This window comes from Erigeron canadensis, chromosome 8, assembly GCF_010389155.1.
Source record: "Erigeron canadensis isolate Cc75 chromosome 8, C_canadensis_v1, whole genome shotgun sequence".
In the NCBI taxonomy this organism is placed as follows: Eukaryota; Viridiplantae; Streptophyta; class Magnoliopsida; order Asterales; family Asteraceae; genus Erigeron; species Erigeron canadensis.
In genome coordinates this window covers 1,529,722-1,545,397 of record NC_057768.1, presented here as the reverse complement: position 1 = coordinate 1,545,397, position 15,676 = coordinate 1,529,722, and the positions used below count along the sequence as shown (strand labels likewise).

General features: G+C 31.9%; 1 protein-coding gene across 1 annotated transcript; it reads left to right on the top strand.

The window, feature by feature from the left end:
- The first annotated feature begins 6,955 nt into the window (after positions 1-6,955).
- On the top strand, positions 6,956-13,599 carry LOC122578658 (SNF1-related protein kinase catalytic subunit alpha KIN10-like). Its single transcript, XM_043750664.1, has 11 exons — positions 6,956-7,043; positions 9,377-9,571; positions 9,732-9,916; positions 10,002-10,184; positions 10,636-10,767; positions 10,916-11,101; positions 11,191-11,280; positions 11,359-11,442; positions 11,902-12,033; positions 12,379-12,609; positions 13,026-13,599. The coding sequence occupies exons 2-11, from the start codon at positions 9,385-9,387 to the stop codon at positions 13,137-13,139; spliced, it is 1,524 nt and encodes a 507-aa protein (XP_043606599.1). The 5' UTR covers positions 6,956-7,043; positions 9,377-9,384; the 3' UTR covers positions 13,140-13,599.
- The last annotated feature ends 2,077 nt before the right edge of the window (positions 13,600-15,676 follow it).

The following is a 15,676-nucleotide window of genomic DNA, read 5'->3' as shown; positions in this document are numbered from 1 at the left end:
GGCGCGCATTTCCCTGGGTTATTGAAATAGACTCCACGTACAAAACCAACATCTACAACATGCCGCTAGTTGAGATCGTCGACGTGACTTCAACGGGCAAGACCTTCAGTTTAGCGTATGCGTTTATTGTAAACGAGCGGGTGGCGAATTATCAATGGGTGTTACGATGTCTCAAGTCCACCCTTGCTGAAAGCTTTGCCGTTCGTGTCGTTCTTACTGACAGGGAGCTGGCCCTGATGAGAGCTTTGAAGGTTGTTATGTCGGAAGCGAAACAACTGCTGTGTAGGTACCACATATCATTTTAACTATAATAATATAACATTTTAAACAATAATTCTAACTACCAATAATGCCTAAAAATCATTTAATTTCTAAGAATCATATCATTTCTAACTATAATAACATAATCCTTCTAACAATCATATTCTACAAAGTTCTTACAATCAAACTAACAAACATATATTTCCTAACTATAATACTATAACATTTCTATAACTAATATTTTCTAACATATATTTTCTAACAGTTGTTTTCTAACATATATTTTCTAACATATATTTTATATAACAAACATATATTTTATAACATTAAACTATAACATTTCTATAACTAATTTTTTCTAATACATATTTTCTAACATTTTTTTTCAACATATATTTTCTAACAAACATATATTTTCTAACATTTATTTTCTATAACTAATAATTTCTATAACAAACAAATATTTGATAACATTTTTATATGTTAAAATAAAAACAACAATTTAAAAGGTAAATGAGTGTTACCTCGTCTGAAAACTGGTTCACCAGAAAAATGAGTAGACGGAATACCGAACAAACTGGGTCGCCGGAAAAAATATTATCGCCGGAAAACTGGTTCGCCAGAAATCTCCAAAACTGGTTCGCCGGATATCAACAGAAAAAACGCTCCCCGTAAAACTGGTTGGCCAGATAACTTATTCGCCGGAAAAAAGTCGCCGCTAAAACCGCGTCTGAAAATGGAGGCCGGGACGCCAGAAAACGTAGGACAAACAAATAGGATTGTTGATAACGAGGATGAGGGGATAGATGGCCGGATTATGCAAATAAAAAGGATAATATGGAGAAGAAAGGAAAATATGGAGGAAGAGATGGCTGGAGGTATTACGGAGAAGAAAGAAACATGCAAGGAAAAGGATAGATGATCTGCGCTTTAAAACGATGTAGTTGCAGTGGGGGCACTATTAGCGGCGACATCGCCGCAAATAGTGGGGTCCACTGCACGTGAAACGGTCGCTTTGAATTGATCAGTCTGTCAGTGGGACCCATTATTTGCGGCAACGTCGCCGCTAATAGTGGGTGGTGGGGCTACCCTTTTTTGTCTGGTCGTGTTATGCGCTTCGTTAAAAAAGTGTTCACAAATAAATAGACTTACATGTTAATGTTATTGGGCATATTTTTTAACATAGAATATTAAAAAATAAAGACTTTTAAGGTATCAAGTTTCGCCAAATATTTTGTTTTTAAGAGAAACATACCAAGTTGGAATTTATCCAAAACAAACATAACGATATAACATATATTTTGCATAGCTTTTGTGTTTAACATTTTATTCATCGTCATATATGAACATAAGATATGTAATTTTTGTGTGCGGCACAAGATACGACAATTCAAAGGAGCATCAAGTAAGAGTATATTTGATTTATTTAAATCCAAACTATAAGTACACAAACATTTCAAACTTTTATATTGTTAAACTGGATACATAGATCGGTCTAGGGGTGTTGAAAAAAATCATACCCAATTAACCTGATCCAACCCGAATGTATTTGGGTTATATGAGTTGGGTTATTCGGGTTTCGGGTTCGTTATTTTGTTAACCAAACCCATATAAATTTAATTGGTTTGGGTTATGGGTGAAATTTATTTTATTTGGGTTAACCCGAATAACCCATATAAATTTTTTTTTTTTTTTTTATCTATATAATATTTATAGGAGTATTATATAGTTGACTTAATCTTCATGCTTTTATTTATAAATTACCAAATATGATTTCCAGCTCGGTAACTTTTGTATTGTAAGTATTATGGTAGACATAAATCAAACATACCGTTTTGTCTTTTGTTATTATTATACAAAACTATTACTATATTACGAGTATAATAGTTATACTATCTTGTATTAAAATTTCATATAACAATAGCTTAATTAAATTTTACTTCAATAGTTTAGTTTAAATAATATTTGCGATATATATTTGCAAGAGTGTTTAATTAATTAAGTGTTTTTTATATTATCTTGAATAGTTTATAGTTTATATATTTTACATAGTATGACTATTTATCGATTAATACAACCATGTTGTAATGCACTAAATCAAGAAGTAGATAATCAAAGTTGTTGAAATACTTTTGAATATAAACAATTAGTTCATTTACACTTTTACGAAATATGATTTTCTATGTTTTTGAAATTTAAATTATATTGAAGTATAATTAATCAACTTTTTAAAAAAAATATTAGTATGCTTCAAAGTCCATATAATTTTTTAATTGGGTTACCCAAAACCCGACCCAATTAACTCAAACCCGAATAACCCAAACCTAAGTAACCCGAATCTTATTCGGTTTGTGTTACGGATGAAAGTATTATTCTTCAAAACCCGAATAACCCGAACCAAATAACCCAAAACACAAATAACCCGACCGATCAACACCCCTAGATCAGTCATGGATAACCAATGATTCAAATCCAAAACACAATACTTTAGCTTAAAATTACCAACAAGTAACTCGCACAGCTTAGTGTCTTTTTTATTTTAGTTTTGTTCGATTGTCTACTGAGATCAAAATACAAATAAGCAAATCCAATAAGATAAATGTACATTTTAGTGTTTGATTATTTGAAAATTTTTCCTTTCATGTATCCCTAAATATTTTCACATGCTTTAATAACTCAATCATATTTTACGAACTAGCCAAACTAAAAGAAAAGACGTTGTCAAAACAATGACAAATTATGGATTTATGGTTTGTGGATTCTATATTACGAGCATGGTACCCCGCGTAATGTGGCGGCGGTGGGAAGGTAGTCTAGTGGTGTCGGTGGTGGTACTATTGGTGGTGGTGGTTGTGATGTCAAGTGATGTAGGTTGATGTAATTGTAATGGTGAAAATTTTTAGAAGATAGGGGCTTAAATTGTTAATTATTAAAATAAAGGTTTAGAATGTAAATTATAATTAATTAAGGACAAAACATAAAAAATCAAGGGTAATTCTGGTAATTCAAAGGTAGAATTACCTAAAATAAAAAGGGTCATTTCTTTTATAAAGGAGTAAAAAAATAAAAGATTACAATTGAAAGTTTGGTTTATGGTTTAGTACTCATTAAAAGGTAGACTATTTATTAAACAATAAAGTTTTTGTTCAATTATTATATGTTATATTGTTATCCAACGTATATGCACTTTATATATACTTATTATAAAATCTTTAATTAATTTATTAATTTACTTTTCTTTATTTGTTTAGTTAAATTTTATTTTTATAGAGTTACCCCATTCAATTATCAATTTAATTTATTATAGCTTATATTATAATAATAATAATAATAATACTACATTTTTCAATTCGTAGGAACATGCATCATACTATGGTATCTTTTATGGAGAAATGTTAGATAAAACATACAGTACCTATATTAGATAAAACAGGGGGATTATGTAAAATTCAAGGGAGGTTGTGTAAAATTCAGGGGACTATGTATGTTAATCAAATTCAAAGTTTTAATTTGTAACTTTTTTAAAGTGATAGTACCTAAGCTTAGGTAAAATCTGCAGTATGGATCATTTTCTCATCTTTTATTGCACAAATGTTTATTTTAGAATTAATATCGTCACATCACCTCTCACGTTGTGTATTGTCACAAAATCTATGTTATTAAACATATGACCTTTATACTTTGCACGATACTATGTTATCATTTTACATAAGTTTGGTTAGAAATTATCATTATCACAAAATCTTGTGTCCGTATATTTTCAACGTCGTATGGAACGGGTACCTTAACTGATTACAAAAAATGTGTATTTGTAATCTCTATATGAGTAATTCATAAAGAATAATTATATTGTAGAAATATGTCTTAGAAAAAATCTTATGTAAAAGTTCAATAAAAAAAGGTGTTTCCTATAACTTTGTAATATTTTTTTCAAAAAAATAGCTTTTTAAATGTTTAATAAAAATCATAATTTTTTTTAATTGAAAATAGACAAAAATAAAATTTCTTATATAATTTCATGAATTTTTTTTTTGTTTTTATTAATACAATAGTTATTCTTATCTATATTCACTAATAAAGCAAATCCCCTATATTAAATATTTTATGTCTTTGAAATACCTTATCTGCCTTTGGGTTTTTTTGTTTTTTTTCTTTACGTAACTACCAAAAATCCCGAATAAAGCAGATCATTTTCCACACTACTGCCACGCGCATTGCGCGCGAGTACCATGCTCGTTTTATGCATTAGTATGTTAGTTGTTTCACTGTATCAATATCAAGTTATGACGTTCAATAATAAAAATTAAGAATAGTGAATATAAGGTTGTCCGACAAACTTAGATGTGGAACCCATTACATACTAATTTTTTAATATTTTTTGTTTAATGAATAGATGCTTGGCCCCATAAACTTTATCTATATCTATACTATATTATAAAGCAGATTTTCCTTAGACTTTCAACATTGAACTTGAAATTTTCAATATTGATTCTAAGTATTTTTCCAAAATGCCCATCCTATCTATTCTATATTTATCTAAAATAACTATAATACCCTTTCTCTCTCCTCAAATCTCAAACAATCATCTTTTTTTTCTCTTCTCCACAAATCATTTATTCCTCAAATTCATTCAAAATCTTTTATCTCAAAAACCGTACATCGATAAATTATAAAAATTGTATGGGTGTTCTTAAAATTTCATCATCTTTCATTAGAGATGTCATTCGATATACTTTCGACAAATTTTTATATCCGAGGGCAGAACCCGTACGGCTAAGGCATTTGACTATCATACTCTATGACATATCAACTCCTATAACCTATCATACTCTATGACATAGGTATCACCCCACCATCTGACCGCCGCAAACGCGTGGGTACTTGCTCTCGTATATTATAAAGCAATAAACTTCTAGAATTTCAACATTGAACTTAAACTTTCAATATTGATTTTAAGTACTTTCACAAAATGTCCATCATATCTATTTTATATTTACCTAAAATAACTATAATACCATTTATTCTCTCCTCAAATCTCAACCAATCATTTTTATCTCTTTCCTCCATAAATCATTCATTCCTCCAATTCATTAAAATTTTTTTATTTAAAAACAGTACATCGATAAATTATAAAAATTATATGGGTCTTATTAAAATTTCTTGCTCTTTCATCAGAGATGTTATTCGATATACTTTCGGCGAACTTTTAAATACGAGACAGAGCCCGTAGGGCTAAGACATTTGACTATCATACTACAACTCCTATGACCTATCACACCTTATGACATATCACACTTTATGACCTAGCTATCACCCTCCCATCTCACCGCAACGTGCAGATACTTGCTCTTGTGAATTAAAAAACAAACATGTGAATGTTTAACATCTAAACTTACATATCTAACATTCTTATATAACTATCCCCATAAAAATTACATATATTTTTTAGAGAAAATTACATTTTTCGTCCCTCAACTTGGCAGTTTTTTCAGTTTTGACCCTAAAGTGAATTAATTACAGAAAAAACCCTGAAGTTGGTCAATTTTTCAGTTTTTACGCCGAGACTAAACACCGTTTATCTGATCCGTTAAGTGAGGGGCATATTCGTCATTTTGCTATTCTTTTTCTTCTTCAATACTCAAACACCACCAGATCTTCATAACTTCATTCTCGAAATTAAAAAAAAAAACAAAAAAACACCATTTCTAATTCAATAAAACCCCCAAATCCAATATCAAAAATCCACCATTTACTTTTTGTTAATTAACAACACCTGCTTTTCATAATATAAAAATAATCCATCACCATGTTCAAACCAGCCAAACTCAAACCCAATATATAAAATCAAACAGATAAATGCCACTAACTACACATTTAAAAACACATAAAGTACATATAAACAATAATATTGATAATTGATACTCATAATTTATATCTTTTCATATTTATATATATCACCTGTATGTATTTGTACAATCCGATATTCCGATTGGTATGTATTTATACTGAATGAAATGCAAACAAAAAGGCAAATAAAGGAAGATATTGATAAAGAGAAGAAAACCCGTCAGAATCTTATGCTACTTGAAACCGTCGGATCCTTTGCCTCTTTGAATCGCTAGAATCGTTTGTCACCATCTTGTTATTTTGTAAACACCGGTGTTGACCTAATCTATTGAACACGAGATGGATAGCATCGATGTTTCATAAATCCCTTATTGCACAAATGTTTGTTGAAGAATTGTTGAAGTATAGAAGAAGATAACCACTATGTGAGTGTGTGATGCTTTTGTTGAATAATGTGTGAGTATGTATATGAGTGTTGAAGATATGGGTTTGTGTGTTTATGTATTTAATTGAAGAGTTGGATATTTGTTGAAGATTTGGGTTGTAAAAAGGAGGTGAATAATTAGATCTGGTGGTGTTTGAGTATTGAAGAAGAAGAAGAGCAAAATGAAGAATATGGCCCTCAATTAACGGATCAGATAAACGGTGTTTAGTCGCGGAGTAAAAACTGAAAAAATTGACCAACTTCAGGGTTTTTTCTGTAATTAATTCACTTTAGGGTCAAAACTGAAAAAACTGCCAAGTTGAGGGACGAAAAATGTAATTTTTTCTATTTTTTAAGATGTTTTTTGTTTTGTTTTTAAATTTTTTAATTAAATAGTCGAATGAAAAAAGCGAACTTGGGGAATCCCTCTGCAATTATATTCCTCTCCTTTCCTTCATACACTCATCAGCTTCTTATTTCATTTCCCCCCTTTTCCAACCAAAACCAAAAGGTATTCTGAATCTCTTCACACACACACACACACACACACACACACAGATATATATATATATATACGTATATTCATCATTTCATTTCTTATTTACATAAATTAATAATCTGTATCTCACCTTTTTTGTTTTGTTTTAATAATCTAATACATTCATTAAATCTCCCCAATTAATTCACACTTTTCACTCATCATCACATAGCTCATTTTTTAGGTTAGTTTCCATATTATTATTATTATCATCATTATTTATTATTATTTTTTATTATTAAGTGTATATCATTATTATTATTCAGATCCTTAATTTCAACTTTAATTAATCCTGTCTATTAGGACATTTTTATATAAATTTTCATTATTTTTTTTTTCTTCATAATTTTAGGCTTTTGTTTTACTTAGTAGGTTTGGAAAAAGTGTATATTAAGTGATTGATTGATGCCCAATAACATGTTGTTGATTAGTTATTATTATGATGTTGTTGTATCACTAGATTACGACTTTACGAGATATGTTTGTATCGGTTGGCAAAGTTAGTTTCGTTTTTTTTTGTTTGTTAAGTGTCGTTTCGGTGAGATATGGTTTGGTGTTACGGAAACCTAAATTTAATTATTGTGTTTTGTGGTATATGATTTATGACTTTCTGCTTTAGATCAGTTGTTTGCTCCTACACGGAAATTAGTTTATACGCTTTTATCAGGTCGAGACACGTAACTTGTATCTTTGCTCATGATTAGAATAAAGCGCAGTGTATGGTGGATTGCCTGCTGCTCATGATTAGAATAAAGCCGAACACTTTTAATTATTGTGTTTTGTGGTATATGATTTATGTGTATCGTTTTTTTTTCTCCGACGACACTTAACTTGAAGCTTTATCGTGCCTGTTGCTCATATACTAGTACAATAGCATACGTGTGGAAATCTTATTTGAATTTGATTTACTTTTGGCATATCAATTACCTGCATACTTATTTGGCGGTTAAGTTTCTACGATAGGGTTTTGAGCTTTTTACTCTGTGTCAATACAAAGTGTTTGGCTTAGGCATGTTCTAGCAAAATCCAAAGAAAACACGCCAAGTTTTATGCCCGGTGAGTGCTGCTTGTTGTGAAAACAAGTTTTGAGTTATGAAAAAAATATGCACTCCCAAACACCCCTTTTTCCGTTATTGTAACATGCAACAAGATCTCAATTGAAAAACTAACGATCACTTTTTTATCCTGTTGTTTTTATTTCTCATTCGTCTTACTAGATTGCTGCTCCCTTCATCCTATTAATATTGATGAAGTTTCCATTGTGGGATGTCTCGTATTAATCGCAAAATCTCTCTCTCTCCCTCTGTCCTTTTGTTCAGTAAGACAATAACATAGTATTCTTTTGGATTGCCCCTTATTAATTTGATATTTTTTTTCTCCTAATCAAGCTTAACTTACCTAGTTGCTCTTTGTATTTTAAAAGTATCAAGAATACGACTAACATGCACATCTGTCATTGCATTTTGTTGTTTTAGATGTCACTAGTAGTTAATCATCCCTGGCCATCTTGTCAAGTGCAGATCAAAAAAGTTTCTTTTTTTTTAAAAGATACTGATATCTATTTCCCTATGTAGTCAATTTCGGTGGTATACCAGTGGTATACCGGTGGTATTTCAGTTTTCGGTCCTCCACTGGTATACCGGTAAAGATTTTTGTCTAAAACTTCGGTACCGAGATTTTCGGTGAAATTTACCGAAATCTCACCGAAATCGGTCAAATTTCGGTGGTATACCAGTTTTTCAGTTTTTTTTTATAAATTTTTTATTAAATTATTTTTGTCTAAACAGACAAACAACATAAGAAACACTAAATTTTTCAAGCATTAACACTAACATCAAAAATTGACACTTTTAAGCTTGACTTTGATATTTAGATTGAGTATTAACTTAATATAATTGCTATTTGTGTGTATAATTGCAATCTTTTTGGTATATATATAATTATATATAATATTTTTCATAATATTATGATTACCGAAATACCACTGAAATAATCGATATTTCAAATACCAGTCCTTGACCGAAACACCGAAATTTTGGTCCTTAACTACTTAGCTATTTCCTAAATTCTTTGAAAGTCAAATTAAAAGCGATTGCATGATATCTGTCTTCTATGCAAGGTCGCACAAATAGGGTTATGAAGTATTGAAATAGGATTCCTATGTTACTTTCTTAAACTCATGAATTATCTAAAATCAGTAAAGCTGATACTTTTATATTCTTTGATGATAGAAATAACATATGAAATAATATACTATTAGATAAGTGGGTAGTTATGAGCATTTCATCATTCAACTATCTCTACAGGGTACAATATGGATGGATCAGGACATGGTGGGAGCAGTGTGGACATGTTCTTAAGGAACTATAAGCTTGGGAAGACTCTTGGCATTGGTTCATTTGGAAAGGTGAAAATTGCAGAGCATGTTTTGACTGGTCACAAAGTTGCTATAAAGATCCTCAATCGCCGCAAAATAAAAAACATGGACATGGAAGAAAAAGGTAGGTTTTAGTTGGAAAAAAATGTTGCGTTTTATCCTGCTTATATTTGAAATGCATTGTTTATGCTCTTTACGTCACAATATTATTTTTTATACTGCAATGTATCGGGTTTCGCATGAAAATAACTCACACTGTCTTTATTTCTCTTCACTTTCGCCAGTTAGAAGAGAGATCAAGATATTAAGATTGTTTATGCATCCTCATATTATCCGGCTTTATGAGGTTATAGAGACACCATCGGATATATATGTTGTTATGGAGTACGTTAAATCTGGTGAGCTGTTTGATTACATTGTGGAGAAGGGTAGATTGCAGGAGGATGAGGGACGAAATTTTTTTCAGCAGGTGGTTTTATTCTCAGCATATGCTACATTTGGTTGGTATTTACTTATTTTAATAATGTGGAACAATATTTTACTGCTTGGATCAGATAATCTCTGGTGTGGAGTATTGCCACAGGAACATGGTAGTTCACAGAGATCTTAAACCTGAGAACCTGCTTTTAGATTCCAAGGGCAATGTCAAAATTGCTGACTTTGGTCTCAGCAATATCATGCGTGATGGTCATTTCCTGAAAACAAGCTGTGGAAGTCCTAATTATGCTGCCCCAGAGGTACAGACTACAGATCGGTGATTATGGATTCCAAATGGAGGAGATCACAGTATGGGCAAGTCGGGTAACGGGTCAAAAAGAGTAGTTTTTTGGTACGCGGTGGCTGTGTTGAATTGGAATTTTTTTGTCCAAGATTTCAATTCGTTGCAAATAAGTAGTGTATCAAATATGATATAATAATTATATAATCCAAGAGTATTCTATATTTTACAATAACACAATTTAGGAAGTTTTATGCATATAAAGTACACTGGTTGATTTTTTTTTCTTTTTTTGAACTTTAAAGATGTTAAAGTTACCCGTATTGGCATATAAATATGTAAATGGGTCAGAATGCCACCTCCAGACTCTTGAAGTCATATTTATGTTATGAATCAAATTGAGAAACTCCTATCATTAACTACATTCAAAGGTAACTGATTATATGTTGTCGTTGGTTTTTGCTTTCAAGGTCATATCTGGGAAGCTCTATGCAGGACCTGAGGTTGATGTGTGGAGCTGTGGTGTTATCTTGTATGCCCTTCTCTGTGGTACTCTTCCTTTTGATGATGAAAATATTCCGAACCTCTTCAAAAAAATTAAGGTACTTTCATAGACGTGTATACCTTTTAACTTTTCTGTGTTCCAATTGATGGTCTTCATCATATTCCTGCAATGTTTTGAATTTCATTATTCAGTCTATTGGAAATGGTTTTTAATAATTAATAAGTTGGATGAGGTTTGCCATGCAGGGTGGAATATATACCCTTCCGAGCCACTTATCACCTGGGGCAAGAGATCTAATCCCAAGGATGCTTGTGGTTGATCCCATGAAGCGAATAACGATTCCTGAGATTCGTATACACCCGTGGTTCCAGCTTCATCTTCCACGCTATTTGGCTGTTCCTCCACCTGATTCTGTGCAGCAAGCAAAAAAGGCTGGTCCATCCTTTCAATTTACTGACTAATGACTATAATATATTGCTGCCTTTTCGTTGTGGGAGTTTAAGTAATTGTTTTTCTTTAGATGGATGAAGATATACTTTTAGAGGTCGTTAAGATGGGGTTTGACAGGGACACGCTCGTTGAGTCGCTTCGCAACCGCGTTCAAAATGAGGTAATTCCTTTTTCTTCTTTTAGAGTAAGTTAATGGGATTTGAAGTGATAATCATGCTGATTCATGCATAACTTCCAGGGTACTGTGGCATATTACTTGTTACTAGACAACAGGTTTCGTAACTCAAGTGGCTATCTTGGAGCTGAATTCCAGAAACCTATGGTTAGATTGTTTTTCTGGCTGGTTGTTTTGTCTTTTTAGGATGCGATTAGGCTAAGAAACGAGGGATACTTAATTTTTGTAATTATGTGTGCCAACCTCTGGGGAGCCAAATGGGTGGCTAATTTTTAAGGGTTGACACTGCAAAAAAATTTTGCAGATTGGAATGGGTAAGGATTACCCAAAAGCCAAAACACTTCTTATCGAATACTATAATATTTTTTCTGATCTGGAATAATTGGTGTGTCAAATATTGCTAGAAAAGATATTATCTCAATAATGATATAATTTTTTGATAAAATGATTTAGGAGGGGTGTATGAGAAAGCTACACATCTGGTAAATTTTTTTTATAGTTTGACCCATTAGAAATCAGATGTGACCTGAATCAGCCTAGTCAAAAGTATTGAAGTTGCCACCATGCATCATCTGTGTCCAAATTTCGTGCTTTTACTGGATGCAGGATGGATTCCACCGCATGAGTTCGAATGAGGCCACTGCTTCGACGATGCTGCAGCGCCCTACTACATTAATGGATTATCATGGAATAAATGTTAGAAGCCAAGTTGAGAGGAAGTGGGCTCTTGGGCTGCAGGTTTATATACTCTAGTATTTGTTTATTTAAAATTTCCGTAAACTTATAGTGTTTTGTCATTTGAAGTATTTGTCCGAACAGTTACCAATAGCCATCTTTCATTCATTCAGCTTGTAAAACAAAATAGTTATTTATCCATATCTTACTATACAACTCTCGATTCCTATTAACTACGGGTATTAAGAACTTATTAAAGAAAACAAACAGGCCCAGTTTCCTTGAAATAAGGTATACAAATGGAAATAAAAATGAAAAATTGTTAAACTCAGGCTGACTGCGTATATATTATTATTTTCTCTTGGCTGCTTAGTTAAACTATTAAAGTATTATTTTAAAATTTGACAGTCTCGAGCCCATCCTCGTGAGATAATGACGGAAGTCCTGAAAGCTTTGCAAGAGCTGAATGTGTGCTGGAAAAAGATAGGCCACTACAATATGAAATGCAGGTGGGTTCCTGGCAATCATGAAGGCATGATGAATGACTCTATGCAGAGTAACCATTACTTTGGAGATGAGTTGACCATTGTAGCCGACGGTGCCCTAACCTCCCCCAATGTGGTCAAATTTGAAGTCCAGGTAAAAGCGATTTCCAACCACCACAACCTATGTTCGCATATCATTCATATAATGACCATGTGGCATTTGGCTAACATATAGCTGTAAAATCAAGGACAAAAAACATTTTTGAGTCGACATGATCTTTTTATTATATTTTTTTCTCCTAGGGGGGTGTTTGGGCATGCTAAGTTTTGATACTCATTAGCTTATGCATCTTTCCAATAAGCTCAAAATTTGGGCTTATGCTTATCAGCTTATTTCTTCATAAAGAAGGTCATAAGCTCTTAAACAATAAGCTTTACCCAAATACATTGATAATTCAGCTTATATTTTACAGTCATAAGCAATTAGCTTAAAAGAGTCGCCCTCAAAAATATTAATAACTCTCTTTGACCCGTCATGATAATACATTAATATGGGACACTTGATTGCAGCTTTACAAAACACGGGAAGACAAGTATCTGCTTGATCTACAGAGGATCCAGGGACCTCAATTTCTCTTCTTGGACCTTTGTGCTGCATTTCTTGCTCAGCTTCGTGTCCTCTAGAAGACTAGTGACTAAGCATAATAGCCTAATTTTGGAGACCAGCTTTCTCCTTGAATCCATTTGTACTGGACTGCTTGCGAAGAAAAGCGATGCTGTTGTAAATACCATGTCTTCTTTCGATTAGGGTACTATGTGCATCTCAGCTTCTATCTGTATGCGACTCTTGTGAGCCAATATTTTTTCTGACTCACTACGAGTCCAGGCTCTGCCTCGGTTTCTTAAAATAGCAACTTTACTTTGCTGACATTTTTATGCATGGTGATGTCTGTACAATTATCCTCGCTTGAACCTATGAAGTATGAACGCAATTGCAATAGCCATATGTACATTCTTTGGCTCTCCTGTTCGATGCCAAGGTTCACATTGTCGTTGATGGCTTAGACTATAGATGGTTATTGATGGTGTATGATGCCTTTTCTAGTCTTTATTCATACCATCAGGATCTGTCATTTAATCTTCACTTTAGCATGTGTTGCCACTGCATTTCACAGTGATGAACTTTGATCTATTTATATTTCGTCTTGTCAGCTTTCCAACAATTTTCGTTGTAGAGCAAATGTTTTTCCTGCCATATTGTAAACTAGGTAGTTCAAGCCCCGCATTGCGGGGCAAAATTTAACCTTTTTTTGCGTTTTTATTCTTATATGCAATACCATAAACACAACATCTTATTTGTATTAACTTCCATATTAATAATTTCGCGAAACATAAAGTTGAAAAAAACTTTCAAAAAAGAAATATAAACACAAATACATTTACACAACATATACAAACGTTGTTACTTCATTTCAGACCATATGTTTGTTTAATATAGTATGTTTGCGGCCTTTTTACATGTTATGGCAAGTGACATTGTACCTATACACTATCAAGTTTATGTCACTCAAAACAATGAGGAAGAAAAAATGTTGATAAAATAAACTCAAAAGTCAATAGAAAACAAAAAAAAATTCAACTAAATATATATAAAACAAATAAATATCAAAATTTTGCTAAACAATATAACATAATATTTAGATTTTTTTTTTATAGAAAACAAAATGTTAAAAATTGTACTATTACACAAAAAAAAAAAGTTGTAAAAACCCCAAAAGTAAAATTTAAAAACAAAAACTTAAGAATTTTTTTTTTTATAGAAAGCAAAAAATTGTTACAAAATGTAAAAATATAAAAATTACAAAATACAAAATGTTAAAATAAGAGAAACAAAATAAATTAAAAATTAAAATTAAAAAAAAATGTTAATAAAATAAATATTACAAAACATATATGATTTCATGAATTTTAAAGTTTTAAGGTTTAAAAAGAAATAACAAAGAAGTTAAAGAGTTGCAGTAAGCATCTTCCAAAACAACAGGGGACATTATGTAACTTTTAAAAGTAACAAAAATAAGAAGGTTAATGGTGGGGTGGGGGGACTTGAACCAAAGACCTTTCTCATGTGGGGGAGAGGCTTTACCACCCAACTAACCTCAAGCTTTTATCAAATATTGACATATGTTTTATTTATACTGAAAATGCAGATGGAGACAAAAATGCCACTATTCACATCCACTTCTTTTATTAAAGAAGGCAATGGGTCAATTTGTATGAAATAGCGGGTTATATAATAAAGCATCACAACTTGAAATGTGGTAACAGTAGATATAGCTTATGAATATAAAAATGAAGTAAAATGTCAGCTTTATTAATTTAAAAAAATGAGGGGTTATTTAGCCAATAAGGTAATTTACTTTTTCGTAAGTTCAAATTACTTTCAAAAGTGATATCAAAATAGTTTATGATTATGATTTTAGACCTTATGAGTAGCCAAACAAAAGTCAGCGTCACATCAGCAAAAAACACTTCAAGGAATAATCCCTCAAAATGCACCTAATGCACTCATCTCTCAAGAACTAATCTTGGACCCACCAATTATTTAATTTTATACATTCAAAAAAAAAAATAACAATAATAATCTAACAATAATAATAGAAAGTATATTTATTTAGAGAAAAAAGAAGTTTATATATTGTAGGGTCATTTTTAAACTAACATTAAAGTGTAGGGTAGAAATTGAAAATTTTACACATAAAAGATAAATACATAAAAGACAAATCTGGAACCCTTCTTCTTCATTGAACTTCGGCTGTTGCTGCTCCATTTTCCGACCGCCGAAAAAAATTAAAAACTCACCATCTGCTGCTGCTGCTCTTTCTTCATTAAACACACACACATATATCTATCTATTTATGTATTTATGTATATATATAAGAAAGAAAAAAAAAATTAACACACAAACACTCGTCCCTGCAGGGACTAATCAACTGGACGAGACCCGCGCACGAGCCAGGGACGAGGCCTACCCAACGGTGTGAGGATGCCCAATGAACCCAGGGACGAATCCATTGGGTAGCCTCTAAGTGATGTAGGTATAAAATTTTATTGATTGGTTGAAGGGGTGAAACAGTCGTACATCCTTTTATTTTCAAATACCATCAAACCTAAAATTTGCAACACCCTCGAAACATGATACATACTAGTTGATCATTATGGGC